The sequence below is a fragment of the Panthera onca genome, chromosome Y, assembly GCF_046562875.1.
Source record: "Panthera onca isolate mPanOnc1 chromosome Y, mPanOnc1 haplotype 2, whole genome shotgun sequence".
Classification (NCBI taxonomy): Eukaryota; Metazoa; Chordata; class Mammalia; order Carnivora; family Felidae; genus Panthera; species Panthera onca.
Genome location: NC_138358.1, coordinates 22,594,034 through 22,614,547, shown reverse-complemented (window position 1 = coordinate 22,614,547; position 20,514 = coordinate 22,594,034). Strand labels below are relative to the sequence as shown.

At 43.8% G+C, this 20,514-nt stretch overlaps 1 protein-coding gene across 4 annotated transcripts in view; it reads right to left on the bottom strand.

Moving 5' to 3' along the window:
* Positions 1-20,514, bottom strand: part of LOC145714945 (gamma-taxilin-like) — a 40,922-nt gene that overhangs the window by 16,291 nt on the left and 4,117 nt on the right. For 3 of the 4 annotated variants that reach the window (XR_014137066.1, XM_081794495.1, XM_081794497.1), the window contains exon 2: positions 18,693-18,784. Coding sequence is in view for 3 of the 4 variants with exons in the window: in XM_081794495.1 (XP_081650621.1) it covers positions 18,693-18,784 (92 nt within the window). In the remaining variant the exon portion in view is untranslated. Of the gene's footprint in view, positions 1-3,999; positions 5,611-5,984; positions 6,221-18,692; positions 18,785-20,514 lie in introns of those variants that run through there. The other variant, XM_081794496.1, reaches the window with a different exon arrangement.

The following is a 20,514-nucleotide window of genomic DNA, read 5'->3' as shown; positions in this document are numbered from 1 at the left end:
ATGTAAGGGAATGCTGCTGTTGGCAACAACATGCATGGAACCTGAGGACATTACGCTAACTGAAACAAGTCAGACAGAGAAAGACAAATGCTATGTGATCGGATCTACACGTGGGTCCTAAAACAAAAACAACACAAATTCTGGTGGTGGCCAGAATCAGGGTTGGGGGAGCCAAGAATGGGTGACTGTGGTCAAACGGTGCAAACTTCCACTTATTCCATAAATAACTCCAGAGGATGTAATGTACTGTATCTTGACTACAGGTAATGACAAATAGTGTACCGTATCTTTGCCAGCTGACAAGGCAGAAGATCTTAAAAGTTCCCATCAGAAGACAAATAAAATTTGTGACTATGTGTGTTGATGGATGTTAACTAGATTTATTATGATCACTTTCCATTGTGTACAGGTATCTAATCATTAGGTTGTACAAGTTATAACACTTATATCTCAATAAAAAAAAAAATGCTAGTAAGTAACTCAATGAGCAGATCAACACATGGTCCTTCTACATACTGCCTGCAAGAGATTCACCTTAGGTCCAAAATACAAACAGGTAGAGAAAAACAGGTAGAAGAGGATATTCCATACAAAACGTACCAAAAGACAAATGGGATGGCTATACTAACATCAGGACATTGTTAAGGAGGCAGTATTACCAAAGTGATCTACAGATTCAATGCGTCCCTATCAAATTACCAGGGGTGTCTCTTTTACAAAAGTGCAAAGATCCATTCTAAAATGATATGGAATCTCAAGGGACTAGAAGAGCCAAATACTGAAACAACAAAACAAAACAAACAAAACAAAACAAGAAAACAGTTGAATGACTCACATCTCCTGACTTTAAAACTTAAAACAAGGCTACAATAATCAAAATGATGTGGTGTTGGGATGAAGACAAACATGAAGATTAATGAAAGTAAGAGCACAGAAATAATTTCTCAAACACATTTTCAGATGATTTTCCACAAAAGGGTGCCGAGCCATTCGGAGGGCAAAAATCTGCCCCTGCAACAAAAGATGCTGAGGAAACAATAGCCACATTAAACAAAAAAGAAGAAGAAGAAGAAACGAAAACAAGAATGCAGCTGGACATTGAACACCATACGCAATAATTAACTCAGAATAGCTGAAAGTTCAGGTAACCTCAGGAAGAAGACAAGGATGTCCACTCTCACCACTTATCAATGATTACTGTAACGCCTAGCCACAGAAATCAGACAAGAAAAAGAAATGAGAGGCATCCACACGGGAAAAGAAGAAATTAAACTGTCACTATTTGCAGATGACAGGTCCTATACATAGAAAATCCTAGAGACTCGACCAAAAAAATAAGTAAGTAAATAGTATAAGTAATAAACTAATTAGGGAAAGTGGCAGGATACAAAATTAATACGCAGATACCAGAAGTGAGTCTTTACAGTAACACGAAGTAGCAGAAAGAGAAATTAAGGAAGTAACACCATTTACAATCTTACCCAAAAAATAACTACGTAAATAACGCTGTGAATAAACTTAACCATGCAGGGTAAAACATCTCTACTTGCAACACTGTCAAACACTGATGTAATAAATTGACGATGACCCAAACTAAATGGAAAGACATTCCCAAAGACATTCCATATTCATGGATTGGAAGACATTCATGCTAAAATGCCCATATTGCCCAAAACAATCTACACATTGAATGCAATCCCATCAGACTACCAACAGTAGCCCTCACAGAACTAAAACAAATAATACCAAAATTGGTAGGAAACCCCCAAAGACCCTGAATAGACAAAAAAAAAAAAAAAAAAAAAAAAAAAAATCCTAATAAATATTGATGTAGAAACAGGAGGCATCCCAATACCAGATTTCAGGATATAGTACAAAGCTGAAGTATTTAAAATATTTGGTACTGGCTCAAAACACACACACAGGCACGCAAGCACGCACACGCACACGCACACGCACACGCACACGCACACGCACAGATGAATAAGACAGAACAGAAACCCCAGAAATAGACCCACAACTATACGGCCAACTAATCTTCCACTAAGCAGGAAAGAATATTCAGGGGGAAAAAGAAAAACAAATGGCTCTGGGAAATCTGCACAGCAACGTGCAGAAGGATGAACCTGGACCACTTTCTTCACCATACACAAAAATCAACTGAAATTGGACTGAGTATGTGTGAGACCTGAAACCATAACACTCCTAACAACAGGACCCAGGCAGAAATGTCTCTGACATCTACCATAGCAACACTGCCTCGATGTCTCCTGAGGCAAGGAAAACATAAGCAAAACAAACTATTGAGATAATGACAAAATACAAGCTTCTGCACAGCGAAGGAACAGGAGACAATCTACTGGATGGGAGAAGATGTGGGCAAGTGACAGATCTGATAACGGGTTAATACCTGAAATATATAAAGAACTGATACGACTTGGGCGAACACAGCTCTCCTGAGGTCGACTCCCAGGAACACCCAGGAAATCGATCTGCAATGTGTGTGTGGAGTGGCAGAACCATCTCCAGAGTCAGAGGGAGACAACATGGGAGGTGCGAGGTGCATGGAAGTGAACTGGGTGACAGAGAAATGGTGATGCCATGGAGGGAGGGAACCCTTTCCACAGAGAGACGAAACGAAGAGAAAAAGAGGGGCGCTGAGTTCGCAACAGAGGAAACCCTCTCTGACCATGGGACTGGGGGCAAAAAATACACAAAAAGGGCCACAGGTGTTTGTTTGTTTGCTGTTTGTTTTGTTTTGTTTTCAAACAGCATTTGGAACTCAAACTCAGGTTTTGGAAGTGTGTGACTTTCTCAGGAGCAGAGCTGTGGCTTCCTGGGGAAGAGAGAAATGGTCCCAGGGTACATAGCATGGTATAGAGATACCCGGGGTGCATTGGGAGAGAACATTCCTCTTCCTGGAGTACTTTTGCAACAGGGTATATTACTATCTCAAGGACCAAAGACCCTGCCAAGCCCCAGCACAAAGCCGTCCATCAGCAGGGGACAGAGGTGCATCCAGAGGGAATATAGCTTTTGCCGCTTTTAGCAATGCTACACCATAGATTCCACACACTGTGCAGGCGGGGGACTGATTATCAGGGGCAGGATTTCAGACAGTGTGGAGAGGCTCTAATCTACAGGAGGGAGTGGGGATCCATGTGAGACCAGGTCCATTAAGGCTTTGGGTTCTGAATCCCAGCCACCCCCCCCCCCCAAAAAAAAAACCAAAAACAACAACAACAACACAGAAGAGTTGTGGCACACTGTGAACACACTGCCTTCGCTCTTCTGTTAGGACTATTTGAAGAGCCGGGAGTGGAAGATCCCCTGTCCATGAGGCAAGAGATTAGAGTGGTGCCATTGCCTGCCAGAACACAAACAGGGTCAGACTTTAGAGAGCAGCACAGCAGCCCCCAGTGGATGAGGGACCTGCTGCTCCCTGCCTGTCAACTGAGAGGCAAGACTGATGCTGAGCGAGGCAGCAGGCTGGTCTCCCAGAAGACCAGCACCGACAGCACCCCACAAGCACCAAGTGTACTGAAAATCAAGTGTCCAAATGACACCCACAGTTCTGGTGGAAATAAGACCAGGCTTCCTTATTTATTTTATTTTACTTTTTTCATTTAAACTCAGGTTCATAGTCTCTTGTTTATTTTTCATTTATTTTTCTCGTTTTGGGTCAGGCTTTTTTTTTCTTTCTTCTCTTCACTTTCTCAGTTTTCTTTTGTCTTTTCTTATTGTATTGAAATATTGGGACAGTCATGTGAAAACAAATGATAAGCCATATCACATACACTTTGCATACAAGGCACTTAAGTTTACTCACCATATAGAAAACTCCTGTAGAGGCCAATGGCAGGATGCCCCGAGATGGGCCACTTTGGCACAAAGATTATTTCCAGTTAAAAACAGTCACAACCGAATAGACTCAGCAAAAGTTTGTTGTTGTTTTTTTTAAATTTTTTTTAAATGTTTTTTTTCTTTAGAGAGAGAGAGAGAGAGAGAGAGAGAGAGAGAGAGAGATTGATTGAGAGAGAGAAACGAGCTCGCGAGGGGCAGAGAGAGGCAGACACAGAATCCAAAGCAGGCTCCAGGCTCTGAGCTGTCAACGCAGAGCTTGACGTGGGGTTCAGGCTCACAACTGTGAGATCGTGACCCGAGCTGAAGTCAGTGGCTTAAGCAACTGAGCCACCCAGGCGTCCCAACTCAGCAAAAGTTTTTGACCCTCTTGTCTCCCTCAGCTGACTCAAGACAACTTAGATGGAGGAGCTGCTCCTGGAAGGAGCAATCTGCACAGATAACTACATTATGATAAGAACGAGGGGTGGAAGACAGGGATTGAAGCAGGTAAAACAAGGAGGAATTCAGCAAAGCCTTTCTGTGAAAATTCCTATGCCCCATTGTCTGCAAACACTTTATCTACTCTCTATCTTTTTCCTGTGATTTGCACACCTTCCCTTTGAAAGCCCAGACTCCTACCTGCTTCTCCTTAGTGCAGAATGATGTATGTCACATATATCCAGTCTTTCAATTTTGTGTTGGTGTGGAGTCCCCATGTATATGAAATTGAATTTGATGTTTTTTCCTGTTACTCTCCTCGTATCAATCTGATTCACAGTCCAGCTAGAAGGATCTTGAAGGGGACATGGAATTCCTTCCTCCCCAACAATGTTATGGAAGTTCACTCAAACAGAAAAGAAAAGGGAAAAAAAAAAACCCACCCTAGAGGAGCTAAGACGGAGGTGTGGTAGGAGGACCCTAGGCTTGCTTTGTCCCTCGAACACAGCTAGATAACCATCAAATCATTCTGAGTACCCACGAAAATGACCTGAGGACTGACAGAAACAAACTCCACAAGTAGAGAGAGACAAGAGGCCACACGAAGAAAGGTAAGAAGTGCAGAGACATGGTTCGGGAGGGAAACAGACTGCAGGTGCTGCAGAGTGCAGAGAACCCTAGTCACAAAGAAGGGTGAGAAAGAGGCCCACTCAGGGGAAGACACAGGAACATTTCCCCAAAGGCACTCACTCCACAACGAGAGGGGGTGAATTTTGTGAGCTTTTGTAAACAGTGGGGTTCAAAGCCTGGAGTTTCACAGGTCCCCAGGATAGCTGGGATGGAGATCTGAGGACGGTGCCCTACTCCTGGAGAGAAGACAGGCAAACAACTTCTGGGCAGATGGCATGTTCTAAGGATCACCTCAGTGGGCAGGGAGAGACTGCTGGTTTGTTTTGGAACACATCTGTGAGGCGTGGCATTGCCTCTGTGGAGACAGAGGAGCTGGTGGGCACCATTTCCTCTGCTCCTGAGCGGAGGTGCAGAGACACATCCTCAGGGCAGCTAACCACAACACTGCACAGCAGGCTTGCTCCAAATCCCACACCCTTGTGCTCTGGTGTGACTGCCCTTCTGTACCAAACCTGCATCTGTCGCAGCACAGCGAGAACCTTTCCCAGAGGACCGGTGCCAATCTCCCCAACACCAGGACCCTGAAGTTTGGAAGTTTAGAAGTCAGCAGAGCTGGCTGGGGTAAACCCCAAATGCACTGTGCTCCTCTGGGCCGGCAAGTAACGCGGAATAGACAGAAAACAGCAATCTGAAAGACACCTAGACACACGAGGGGAAAGTATTCACTCTTCTTCGGGGGGACTTCCCTGAGAGCATAAGCATGAACTCCTCTCTCCAGAAACAAGGGACCTGGCTAGGTCCCATTTCTGTCCCCCCGCCCCCACCATAAGCCACTTCAGTAAATAGCACAGTGCCCACACAGTGGATGCCTGACCTGCTAACACCGAGTCCTGCCCCCCTGCACTCTGCTGGCACCGCTTCTGTGCATAGAAGCCAGTGCAGGGGGCGCCTCCCCCAGAAGACCAGCACACATCCCCCACGCCCCACGTGTACCGACCATTGAGTTGTGCAGGACTTCAGTTCTAGTGGAACTAGCATCAGGTCTCTTTTACCATGCCTGCTTAAAAACTTACCCCACTCTGGCCAAGGACCCAACACTGTCCACTGCAGGTAAAGAGAGCATCTGCAGATGACTGGCCTGAGGGATAGAGCAGCCACAGCAGAGCAGCAGAGCACACCAAGCATACACCACAGACATTCCCTGAAGCATGAAGTCCTGCACACTGTATGACTGGTTCTTCATAAAGCCTTTAGTCTCACTGTGTGGGCACCGTGGGCACTGTGGGCACAGGAAACATATCAGGCTTTTCTAACACAGAGAAGAAGACAGAGACCTAGACAAAGTGCCAAGAAGAAGGAATTCATCCCCCAAGAAACAACAAGATAAGGTCACAGCCAGAGATCGAACCCCAGCAGATGTAAGTAACATGCCTGGTGGAGAATTTAAAGCAACAACCATAAGGATACTGGCTGGACTTGAGAGAACAATGGAAGACATCAGGGGCGCCTGGGTGGCTCAGTCGGTCAAACGTCCAACTTCGGCTCACGTGATGATCTCGTGCTCTGTGAGTTCCAGCCCGACGTCGGGCTCTGTGCTGACAGCTCAGAGCGTGGAGCCTGCCCTGGACTCTGTGTCTCCCTCTCTCTCTGCCCCTCCCTTGATCATGCTCTCTCTCTCTCTCTCTCTCTCTCTCTCAAATAAAGAAGGAAATAAGTAAGTAAGTAAGTAAGTAAATATATAAATAAACAAACAAACATTAACAATTTCTTTTAGAACTTTTAGTAGAAGGGAGGAGGACATCAGGGAGGCCACCTTGATAAAGCAGTTATAACACAATCATTCAGAAATGAAAAAATAAAATAACAGCTTCATAACAGGCTAGATGGAAGGACCACAAGGCCGGAAGAAGCAGACGGATGAACAAGTGATACGGAAGATAGAGTTATGGAAACTAAAGAAGGTGACAGAGGAGAGAGAGAAAGAAGAATTGTGGTGACAGATTTAGGGAACTCAGTGACTCCATCAAATGTAATAACATTCATATACTAGGAGTCCCAGAAGAAGAGAGAAAAAGGAGGAGAGAACATTTATTTGAGGAAACAAAACATCACATTCAGTGATAGGGAAAAGACAGCGCGTCCACGACAGAACTCCCATCAAAATTAACAAAAGTAGGACAACTCCAAGACGTACTGTAATTAGAGATACAAAAAAATAGGGACAGAGAAAAAGTGTTAAAATCAGCAAGACAGGGGTGCCTGGGTGAGTTAGTCCGTGGAGCGACCAACTCTGATTCTGGCCCAGGTCATGATCCCCGTGCTGCCTGGCCTCACTCTTCTGTGAGGGCCTCACTGTTCTCACAGCGGGGGATGTGAGAGTCCCCAGTGGAGGGAGGAGAGGTTGCAGTGGCGCCATTTCCCCTCCAGCACCAACACGGTGGGTGGGACTTCAGAGAGCAGTACTGCCACTGCCAGTGGAGGCAGGACCCGCTGACACCCCACCCTGTCCATCCGTGCCTGGCAACTACTTATTTACTGGGGAAGGAAACAGGCATTCAAGTCCAAAAGGCACAGAGAACTCCCCTCAGAATCAACAAAAGCAGGTCAACACCATGACGTATCATAGGGAAACTTGCAAAATATAGGGATAAAGAGAGCATTCTGGCAGAGAGGAGTTAAGATGGCAGGGCAGCATGGAGACCCTGAGTTTGTCTCATCCCTGAAATGCAGACAGATCAGCATCAAACCATTGTAAACACCTGGGAAAATTGGTCTGAGGATTAATGAAACAATCTGCACACCTTGAGCCTCAGAACTTGGCAGGTCTGTGGTGCGAAGAAGTAAACCGGGGTAGAGAAAAGCCATGGAGGGCAGGGAGCCATTTTGGCAGAGAGAGAGCAGAGAGGGAAAGAGAAAAGGGGGAGAGTGTGGGACATCGGGAGCGTGCAAGAAGAGAACTCTCCCTGAAAGTAGCTGGAGAGAGGGAGAGAGAAAAGGGTGAAAACACTCAAAGAGGACTGGACAAGAAATCTGCTCCCTATCACCACTGATGGGGGGAAAGGAGAGCATTTCAACAGCACAGGATTGTGTTAACAGCGGAGCACGAGTCTGACGTTTCAGAGCTCAGTGCCTGGTGGTGCTCTGGTGACAAAGTAGGGAGAATCTCCCAGGAGCAGGCAGCGTGGCCTGCGGGGTCCACGTGCCACATGGGGAGAAGCAATTTCCCTGCGTGGAGAGAATCTGGTAGAGGCCATATGGCCTCTGGCCTCCCCACGGGAAAAGACCCCACAGGCCCAGGAGAGCTGCCTCATTTGCTGGCATTGAGACAAAGACGCCAGAGTGCAGAGAAACCTGGCCCCAGCTGCGTGCTGTGATCCGAACCTTTGAGGGTGTGCTGGCGCACAACTGTTTTCTGGGACAAGTCGTCACCTGCCCATTGCTCCCAGATAACTGGCGTGTGTCCAATCCGGGGCAATCTCTGAAGCCTGGGGTTCTGAGACACAGTCCCATCGGAGATCCAACTCTGGAGGGAAGTGCTGCCTGGCCGGCGGACAGCCTGGACACAGACAGTGTGGATGCAGGGAGTGGACAGAGGCCTGAGACAAAGGAGGGGTGCTTCCTCACGTGAGGGTACAAAATTCCCATTCCAGAGACTGGAGAGCTAGCTGAGTGAAGTCATTTTCTTCTCTAGCGTGCGCCCCCTCCCACACACACTCATCAACGCTAGTGAGCTAAGCAGCGCCACCCAGCGGAAAACAAAGTCCACCCCCGCCCCGAGCCTGACCAACCTGTGTCCTCCAGACACATCTCCCAGAAGACCAGAACAAATCCCTCCACCTGTCAAGCCTGTGGACTACAGCGTACTGCAAAATTTCAGTTCTAGGGAAAAGTGGAGGCAACCCCACTCGGATTTCATTCCGTACGCTTCTTCATCTGTTCATTCTCTTTGCTTCTGTTTTTCTGATGTGTTCTGTTCTCTTTTGTTATGTTGGTTCCTTTTTCTTGCACTCAGAAGGAACAACTTTTTTTTTTAATTTTTCAAGTTTAAAAAATTTATTTTGTTTTCTTTAACGGTTTTATTCGACTTTACTATTTAAATTCTTTTTAATGTGTTCATTTTTTAAGCTCTGTTTCCTTTCTCTTTAGTCCCTTTAATATCAAGCATCTCTTAACATGCAGACAGATGCATACCTAGGATCTAGCTTCCTTTAAATGATATTTTTGTTTTGTTTTTAATATTTTACTTTTAACTCTTTAAGTTATTAATTTATTTCTCCCTCCAACATGACAAGATGGAGGAATTCACCCAAAATGAAACGAGAAGAAATGACACCTAAGACGTAATCAGCACAGATACATGTAAGATGTCTGAACTAGAATTCAAAACCACAATTATAAGACTACTAGCTGGGGTTGCAAACAGCACAGAAGACACCAGAGGAACACTTTCTGCAGAGATAAAAGAACTAAAAGCTAATCAGGCCAAAATGAAAAATCCTATACCGAGATGCAATCAGGAATGGCTGTCTTGACGGCAAGGATGGAGAAAGCAGAGCAGCAATTCAGTGATATAGACCGTAAGACTATGGAAAATAATGGAGCAGCAAAAGAGGTAGGAAACAAATGCAAAAGATCACGATACAAGACTTAGGTGACTCAACCACTTGTGAAAGAGGAAGGACATTCATATCCTAGAAGTTCAAGAGGAGGAATAGAGAAAACAAGGGGCAGAAGGTTTATGTGAGCAAATTGTAGCAGACAACTTTCCTAATCCGGGGAAGGACACAGACATCAAAGTCAAGGAGCACAGAGAACTCCCATTAGATTCAATGCAAAATAACCAACTCCAAGGCATATCATAGTCAAATTCACAAAACACACAGACAAGGAAAGAATAATGGAAACAGCAGTGACAAAAACAGTTCTTCACCTACACGAGGAAGCAGGCCAGGCTTACAGCATATCTGTCCACAGGAACTCGGCCAGCTATAAAGGAGAGGCAGGATACTTTCACCGTGCTGAATCAGAAAAATCACGCAACCAAGAATGCTTTATCCAGAACTGCTGTCATTCAGAATGGAAGGAGGGATAGAGTATTCCAGACAAGCCAAAACTAAAGGAATCTGTGGCCACTAAACAGGCCCTGCAAGGAGTCTCTAGGAGGACTCTGTGAGTGTAGAAAGAAACAAAACGGAACAGAACAGAACAGAATGTAAAAGAAAACAAACAAACAAACAAACAAACAAACCACAAAACAGATCAAAAGCAACCAAAACCTAGAAAGGGCAAGAGAATTTCACCAAAAAGACCACCTCCACAATGGCACTAAATTCATGTCTAAAGGTAATGGACCCAATGCTCCAATCAAAAGGTAAAGGTAACCACTCTAAAGGTAAATGGGCCCAATGCTCCAATCAAAAGACCCAGGGCATCAGAACGGATTTCAAAACAAGGTCCATCCAAATGCTGCCTACACAACTCTCATTTTAGACTAAAGACACTTGCAGATTGACAATGAGGGGATAGAGAACCACCTATCGTGCTACTGGACATCAACAGAATGCTGGAGTGGCCACACCTGTATCAGACAAACTAATCAGACCAAATAATTAAGGGGTCTATCCATCAAGAAGATCCAGCAATCGTAAATAGTTACGTCTCCAAGTGGGACCACTCAAACATGTAAGCCAATTAAGAACAAACAAAGAAAATCATGGATACTAATACCATAACTGTAGGGGACTTAAATACCCCACTACAACAATGGACAGATCATCTAAACACAAAATCAGCAAGGATACAATGGCTTTGAATGACAGGCTGGACCAGATGGACTTAGCAGATATATTCAGAACATTTCATCCTAAAGCAGAAGAATACACATTCTTCTTGAGTGCACCTGGAACATTCTCCAGAATAGATCACACACTGGGTCTCAAGTCAGCCCTCAACATGTGCAAAAAAGATCGAGCTCATGCCATCCATACTTTCAGACCACAAGGCTATGAAACTTGTAATCAACCACAAGAAACAAGTTGGACAGCCCTCAGAAAGATGGAGGTTAAAGAATATCCTACTAAAGAACAAATGGGTTAACCAAGAAATTTACGAAACGATAAAGAAATACAGGGAAGCCAATGAAAATGAAAACACGGCAGTCCAAAGCCTTTGGGAGGCAGCAAAGGCAGACCTAAGAGGTTCGCAAATCAGGCGTATCTCGAGAAGCAAGAAAGTCCCCAAACACACAATCAAAACTTGGCCCCGAAGGCGCTGGAAAAAAGAACGGTGAATAAAGCCCAAAACCAGAGGAAGAAGGCAAATGATACAGATTAGAGCAGAAATCAATGACATCGACTGATCAACGGACCAGTAGAACAGATCAACGAAACTAGGAGCTGGTTCCCTCAAAGAACTAACAAAACTAATAAACCCTAGACAAAAATAAAAAATAAAAAGGAAAGGACTCAAAAAATAAAATCAGGAATAAAAATAAGAGAGATGACCATCAGTACTTCAGAAATACAAACAATGATAAGAGAATATTATGAGCAGTGATATGCCAACAAACTGGGCAATCTGGAAAAAATGGACAGACTCCTAGAAGCATGTAAACTACCAAAACTGAAACCGAAGATATAGACAATTTGAACAGACCCATAACCAGTAAGGAAACTGAATCGTAGTCAAAGCTCTCACAACAAAAACATTCCAGGGCCGGATGGCTTCCCAGAGGAATTCTACCAAACAGTTAAAGAAGGGTTAATACCTCTTCTTTCAAAGCGGTTCCAAAAAGTAGGAACGGAAGGAAAACTTCCAAATTCATTCCATGAGGCCAGCATTACCCTGAAAAATGCTGTTTCGAAGGCGCAGATGCACCCAAATGTTTATAGCAGCAGCACTCTCAACAACTGCCCATCTAGGGAAAGAGCCCAGCAGTCTTTTGACTGATGAATGGATAAAGAAGAGGTAGCGTATTTACGCAGTGGAATATTACTTGGCAGTCAGAAAGAATGAAATCCTGCCATTTCCAACAACGTGGATGGAAGTGGAGTGTATTACGCTAAGCGAAATAAGTCAGTCAGAGACAGACAAATACCACACAACTTCACTCATATGTGGAATCCAAGAAACAAAACAGATGGACGTAGTGGAAGGCAAGGAAAAAGAAGGTAAAAACAGAAGGGGGACACATAAGAGACTCTTAAATACACAGAAGCAACTAAGGATTACTCGAGGGAGGAGCACGGGGGATGGACTAAACGCGTGATGGACATTAAGGAGGACACTTGTTGGGATGAGTACACCTGGGTGTTACAGAGAAGGGATGGATCACTAAATTGTACGCCTGAATCCATTGTGACCCTCTCTGTAACTTGACTTTAAATAAAAGTTAAAAAAAAGAGACAACAAATTCTGAAAACAGCTAGGGATGAAAAAGGTCCTTAACCTACAAGGCTTGAAGTTAGCAGCAGACCTGTCCTCAGAAACCTGGCAGGTCTGAGGAGAGAAACAGGAAATACTCACGGTGCCGAATGGGAAAAATGTGCAACCGGGAATTCTTTATCGAGCACCAGCAAGGCTGTCACTCAGAATAGAAGGAGGGTTAAAGACTTTCCCAGACAGACAAAAACCAAAGCAGTTCGTGACCCCTAAACTACCAGGCAGAAAATGTTAAGGGGACCCCCTGAGTGGGAGATTAAAAAAAGAAGATAAAAGTCCTGAGCAACAAACACGGCAAAGGACCAGGTCACCTGAAACACCAACTCTACACGTTAACACGATGGCACTAAAATCGTATCTTTCGACAATCATTTTGAATACAAATGGACTAAATGCTCCATCCAAAAGGCATAGGGTATCAGAAGGGCTAAGAACTGACACAACTCAACACCAACCCTCCCCCTGCAATTATGCATTCAAAAATGGGCAGAGTGCTTGTTCAGATGTTCTTTTTTCCCCAAAAAACACACGCAGATGGCCAACAGACACATGAGAAGATGTTCAAACTCACTCATCTTCAAGGAAGTGAAAATCAACACAACGAGATTAGGGGCTGATACGTGTCCCAAAGGCTAAAATCCAAAACATAAGAAACGACATGTGTTGGTAAGAACATGGAGGAAAAGAACACTCTTGCAGTGCTGGTGGGAATCCAAACTGGTACAGTCATACTCTTTGGAAAGAGTATGGAGCTTCCTCAAACACATTAAAAACAGGATTACCATGTGAGTTGGTAATTCCACGACCTTTTGGAGGTATTTACCTCCAAAGAAAGAAAATGAAACCTTAATCCGAAAAGATACATGTCCCCCGATGTTTCTGGCCACACTGTTTATGAGAGCAACCTAAGACAAATGGATAAGAAAAACATGCACCTGCACAATGCAAAATTACAGAAAAGGAAGAGATCGTGCCATCTGCAACAACATGGTGGGACCTGGAGGGTGTACTGCTAACTGACAAGAAGTCAGACTGAGAAAGGCAAATAGAAATGATTTCACTCCTAAGGGGAATCAAAAATAAAACAATGAAATAAGCAAAGAAAATGCAGAATCAGACCCATACACAGAGAAGAAACTGATGGTTGCCAGAGGGGAGGAAGCGGCAGAATGGACAAAATGGGTGGAAGGGAGTGGGAGATACAGGCCTCCAGTTACGGAACGAGTCAGTCTCAAGAATCAAAGGCACAGTATTCGGAGCACAGTCAATGATGTAACAGCGATGTAATGGGACAGATGGAGCTAGTGATGTTGTAATAGCGATGTAATGGGATAGATGGAGCTATCCTGGCACACTTGTGGTGAGCATAACCTGATGTATAAATGTGTCAAATTCGCTATGTTGTACACCTGAATCCCATGTTGCAACCACACACAAATTTTGAGAAAGAAAGAAGGAAAGGAGGGAGGCAGGGAGGGAGGCAGGGAGGGAGGGAGGGAGGGAGGGAGGGAAGACGGGAGGGAGGGAGGAAGGAAAGAAAGAAGAGAGAGAAAGAAGGGAGGGAGGAAAGAAGGGAAGCCATGGGAGAAAGAAGGGAAGGAAAGGTAGGGGAGGGGAGTGGACAGGGCGGAGGTAGGGGACAGGAGGGGAGGGGAGGGGAGAGAAGGGAAGGGAAGAAAGATGGAAACAAAGATAAAAGGAAGCAAGGCAGAAATGAAAGAAGGGAGAGAGAAGGAAGCAAGGAAAGAAGGAACGGAGGAGGACTGGAAGGGAGGGAGGGAGGGAGGGAGGGAGGGAGGGAGGGAGGGAGGGAGGGACAGGGGTAGGGAAGGAGGGAGGGAGGGAGGGAGGGAGGGAGGCAGGCAGGGAGGGAAGAAAGAAAGAAGGGAAGGAGGGAGGAGGGAGGGAGGGAGCAGGGAGGGAGGGAGGAAGGAAGGGGAGAGAGAGAGAAAAGAAAAAAATGAAAGAAGAAAAAAAAAAAAAGAAGAGAAAAGAGAAGAAAAGCCAAGCCAAGCCAAGCCAAGCCAAGCCAAGCCAAGCCAAGCCAAGCCAAGAGAAGAAAAGAAAAGAAAGAGAAAACCAAGGGGCAAGTATTTGGAAAAATCTTAAAACCTATATCCCAAATGTCTCTTGGTGGAAAAAAAAATGGATCCCGATTTACATGTCAGACCTAAACCTGTAAATGTCTTAGAAGAAAACTTGGGGAAATGCTTCATGCCATTGTAGTTGACAGGGATTCTTGGACTGACGCCAAAAGCACAGAAAGGGAAAAAAAAAATAGCTTGACTTCATGAAAATTGAATATGTTGTGCATCAGAGAATACCATTAAGGGAGTGAAAAGGCAAGTGACAGAACAGAAGAAAGTATGGTGAAATTACGTATCATAAGATATTAACATCCACAACTTATAGGCAGTTCCTAAAGCACAAGAACAAAATAACAACCCAATTTAAAGATGGGCAAAAGACCTGAATAGACATGTCTCCAGAGCTGACCAACACATCGCCAATAAGCACATAAGAGATGCACACTATCACTAATCATTACAGAAAGCAAACAAAACCACTGAGTAAGACACCGTCTCACAACCATTACGATGGCTCTTATTACACAAACAGAAAACAACAAATATTGGCAAGGCTGTGGCCTAATGGGATCTATTGTGGAGAAAGTTCCTTGAGCACTTGAAAGAAGGTGTGTTCTGTTGCTTTGGGATGCAATGTTCTGTATATAGCTTTTAAGTCTGCCTGTTCTATTGTGTTGTTTAAGGTCAATATTCCCTTACTGATTTTCTGTCTGGATGATTGGTCCATCGATGTAAATAGGGTGTGAAAGCCCCCTACTGTCATTGTATACGTATCTATTTCTCCCTTTAGGTCTGTTAATGTTTGTGTTCTCTATGTGGGCGCTCCTATGTTGGGTCCATAGATATATAAACATGTTAGGTCCTCTGCTGGACTGACGGATTTTTCATTATGATATGCCCTTCTTTGTTCTTACACAGTTTTTATTTGTCAGGTTATTTTGTCTGATGTGACCATAGGTACCCCAGCTTTGTTCTGGTTTTCATAAGCATGGGATGTCTTTTCCCATACCTTCACTTGTGGTCTGTGTGCATCCTTCCATCGTAAGTCATTCTCTCACAGGCAGCATATAGATGACTGTTGTTTTCCAAGTCCATTCAATCACTATGTTTTTTTGATTACACAATTTAGTCCTTTTACACTTGGAGTAGTCATGGATAGGTCTGTACTCGCTGCCGGCTGTTTTGCAGTTACTCTGTTTCTTTTCCTCTTGTCCAGCTCTCTGGGGTTTGAGGAGTTTCTTAAGTGGTATGCTTACATTCCTTTCTCAACGTCTTTTGGTTATCTACCACAGATTTTTGTCTTGTGATTACCAAGAGGCTCCCGCATGACATCGTGTGTGTGTGTGTGTGTGTGTGTGTGTGCGCGTGTGTGTGTGTGTGTGTGTGTGTGTGTCTATTTTGTGTTGTAACAACTTAAGTTAGGATGCATTCTAAAGCTCTACATTTTAATTCTTTGCTCATGTTTCGGGATGTTATGGCACATTCAAAAAAAAAACCTTCTATCGTGTGTGTTCTCTCCGTGATTATTGTAGTTATGGTTAGTTTTACCACTTTTCCCTTTTAACTTTCAAACGAGGTTTGAAGTGATGAAGCCCCTGCCTTTATAGCCTTTCACCGTGAGCAGTATGATTTACACTTCCACGTTGTGTTGCTGATTGGTGTCCTTTCTTTTCAGTCTGAAGGACTTCCTTTTACAGTTTTAGATTTCACGTCTCCAGGATATCCTTTACCTCTCCTTCACTTCTGAATAACAGCGTTAGCCTGGTGGGTATTCTTAGTTAGTCACAAGTGTTCTGTTTGTTTCCTTTCAGAGCTTTGAGTATATCATGTCACTGACTCTGGCCTGCAGAGTTTCTGCTGAAATACCTGCTGATAGGCTAACAGGGTTCCCTTGTATGTAAATTGGGTTGGTTTGGTTTTGGTTTTGGTTTTGTTCCCTTGCTGCTTTATAATAATCTTTGTCTTCAACTTTTAACGTTTTAAGTACAGTGTGTCTCAGTGTGGATGTCTTTGGGTTCATAATATTTGGAACTGTGCTTCCTGAATCTCAAGGTCTGTGCTTCCTGGATCTCAAGGTCTGTTTCCTTCCCCGGGTTAGGGGGGGTTTTCAGCTATTTTTTAAGTAAATTTTCTTCCTCTTTCTCACTTGGTTCTCCACTTGATGTTGTCCTGTAAGTCCCTTTAGCTATCTTCACTTTTTTCCCATTTTCTCTTTGCTCTCTGATGGTGAGCTCCACTGCTTTTGCCAAAAAGTTTACCGACCCTTTCTTCTACCTCACTTGGTCTGCTGTTGAAACTCTCTGGTGTATTTTTCAGTTCAGTTAATTGTATTCCACTGCTCGACCACTTCTCTTTGGCTTTTTTTCTTTTTTCTTTTCTTTTGTATTTTCGATCTCTTTGTTAAAGCGCTCACTGTTCTCATCCATTCTTCTCTCAGGTTTGGTGAGCACCTTCATGACCACCACTTGGGACACTTAACAGAGAAATTACCTGTTCTGTTTCATTAAGGCTTTGTTTGTTTGTTTGTTTGTTTGTTTGTTTTCCCGAGGTTGTATCTTGGTGTTTCTGTTGGAACACACTCCACTCTTTCTTCATTTTTCCGGACTCCCTGTGTCTGTTTCTATGCAACAGTTGAGGCAGTCACCCCTCCCAGTTTTGAGGGGATGCCTTGGGTAAGAGGAACCGCGGAGTTCAGCAATGCCCTAGGTCTTGGTTGTCTCTCAAACCTTCAGGATTGTCAATGGCCTATTTTACCCTTCATAAACACACATGTTCAGTGTGCCAAGACCTGTTGGGGTCCCAATGTAGGCGGATCTCAGTGAGCACTGAGATCTGTACTAATTGGAGTACAGCCCCAGGTAACACATTTTAAAATACGCAAATATATGCAGTTCTGTAGGACCAGAAGCAGAAGCTTCCATCTGGCTGTTTCCCAGAGCAGATGTGTAGCTCTTGCCTTTCCTGACGTGGCAATCCCCAACAACTCTGATTGCTGCCATCTTTGCATCTGGACCGTGTGTAGGCCATTCAGAGACGCTCTAGGCCATTCCTGCTTCTCCACAATTTTCAGAAGGTGCCAGGTTGCTAAGTGGGGTATACTTGTGCCACTTGGAGCGGTAGTAAGTACAACTGTTCCAGCTCTATACTTAGAGTCAGTTATTCAGAAAAGAGTAACGTGTGTGCTACAGAGCAGATGCTTTCAAACAGATGTGAATGGACAAAATTCATCACTGGTAATTCACATAGACACTTCACAACCCACGAGAATTGCCGCATTTACCTTGGAACCAACACTTCTAAAACATTCCTGCCACGATTCTTCAAAATGTCCTATCCCATTCTTCACTTTTTTTTAACTTTTTTTTTTTTTAACATGTATGTATTAGTGAGAAACAGACAGAGACAGAGACAGAGCACGAGCATGGGAGGGACAGAGGGAGGGGGAGACATAGAACCCGAGGCAGACTCCAGGCTCTGAGCTGTCAGCACAGAGCCCGACGCGGGGCTCGAACCCACGGACCGTGAGATCATGACCTGAGCTGAAGTCAGACGCCCAACCGACTGAGCCACCCAGGTGCACCGCCGCCCCCCCGCCCCCCCCCCCGCATTCTTCACTTTTAAACTGATGGCAGGGTTTCCTTGTTGAGAATGTTTCCATATACCCAAGGTGAATGCTACTTGAAATAACATGGGCCACAGACCAGAACAAACTCTTTATACAAGTCAGTTTCTTTGGAAGATGCAATAAAAATAGAAAATTAAAAAAATAACAATAAAAATAAAAATACAATGCCTGGCATATAGTGGATGCTAAGGAAATATTTTCCTGAGAAATAGTACTGTTTTACTACACTACTTCACAACACTCAGCTTCAGTCAAATGGTTAAACACTTTTGAATCTAACCGTGTTTCAGGTTCTACAATTTCTTAATCTACATATAGAAAATCATATCCTCACAACTGTCAGGCATCTAAACGTATGAGGGAAATGCTGACCTAGGAATGCCAGAGCTGACTGAGTTTTAGGAAAGCTATTCCACATCCCAGAGACTAGTAAAATGTTGTATCTAAGCATACCATAAAATGAGGCCATACAATCAACCTAAGTCTCAAGGAATTAGATTCTTACCCTCAATTTTGTAATGAAAAACAACTTTACATTTAAAACCATATCAAAATCACATCTCATAAGCTTATCAGGCACATGCACCTTTCGTTATATTTTATACGGGCTTTGCACCCTTAATACTCACAAGATCAGCATATGTCTTACAGAGAGCTGCCAGCTTCTCCTCTGGAGTTGAAAGAGTGTTTAAGGCTTGCATCAATAGTAACACTTCTTTTCCTGATGGTCCAAAAGGAATGGAGGAAAAAAAAGTACCAGAAGGATAAAATTAATCCAATCTGTCAATTCTACATAAAAATTATGTTCAGCTATCCAGATTATGATTTAAGGGGACATTAGATACAGGCTCACCAGTAAATCAGTGAAACTATTTTCAAATTCTTGATTAGAAGGGGTCAGCCTCCTCCCTGCCCCACATCGCTTCACTTAATAACTAACACTACTAGTGGTCAGCTATTTGGCACTGACACTGTAAGAACACCACTGAATGAAAGTGTAAGTACTCTAACTTAGCCACTGGTTCCAAATTAAGACATTCCACAAAGGGTAGGAATGTCTTCAAAAGCTTTCTGCTAGCCAACTACAAGTATTCAAGGAAGTTTAAGACTACCTAAAGCGCACATAATCCACAGGGACACACACCTTTTCCAGTGACCAATGTGACTTAATGACTGTTTCCTGGTGATTTACCAAGGATACTCTGGGTGCTAATCAAGATTAGGGCCAAGAAAAAGAAGTGAAAAAAAAAAAAAAAAAAAATAGCTCTTTCCTTGGGGAGTTTTACAAGGATACTTTAATAACTGTGCCAGGGATGGGGCGCCTGGGTGGCTCAGTCGGTTGAGCGTCTGACTTCGGCTCAGGTCATGATCTCGCGGTCCGTGAGTTCGAGCCCCGCGTCGGGCTCTGTGCTGACAGCTCAGAGCCTGGAGCCTGCTTGGGATTCTGTGTCTCCCTCTCTCTCTGCCCCTCCCCTGCTCATGCTCTGTCTCTCTCTCTCTCTCTCTGTCAAAAATAAATAAACGTTAAAAAAAAATTTTTTTTTTTTAACAGAGAAGAATAACTGTGCCAGGGAGAAGCGGTAGCTGAGGTAAGTGGGGGCAAGCAAAGGGTGCTTCAAACTAAGTGATACGCCTCATTCTGTACCCTGCGGGTAGGTACCTTTTTATTTTCTGAATTGTTCCCTCTTGTATGTAGGACGTTTCATTTTAAAAATCTGAAGACAACTTTAATAGTTGTCTTAAATTTAATAACTTAAGTTAAATAACTTTAATATTTTACAAACAACTATGCATGGGAAAGAGGAGGAGGAACAGGCTGACTTCAAAAAATACTCTGCTATGACAGCACACACAATTTCCGTAGTGAAACCATTTCTCAGTCTGTTCAAGGACAAATACAGAGGGAATACAATTACCGAATGTGTAAGAAGTAACCGTCCATGTAAACTCTAATTTTATGAAGGTTTTAAACTGTAACCATCTAAAACTATTTAACAATTTTAACCTGAAGCTATAATTTACACACATTGGCGGAGTGATGGGTTCTGAAGACAGCTGTCTTGTTGGCGAGGAATTTTAAATCCTTCTCATATTCCTGTAATGTTAAAGTCCTACAGGGTGCTCAAAAGCGGATTTTTAAAAATTCCAAGTTACAGGCAGGTACAGAACTCATGCAAATCAAACCACGTAAACGTTACGTACAGTAGGAATTTTAAAAATTGAGAAGCAACCCGTAAGGCCAAGTAGGCGTTTTAGACTTTATTCCTCAAATGTAACATACCACATTCTAAGCCCTAACCTGTCAAACTAACAGAGCAGGAGGGAGAAAGCACACCCTGAAAAGCATTCTTGTGAGCCTGCCTTCTAAGCCACAGAAAACATATACCGTTTTCCAAATTTTAGTGAAGAGTCTTTTAAATAAACTGAGCACATACAGAGGTCTCGCAGTAA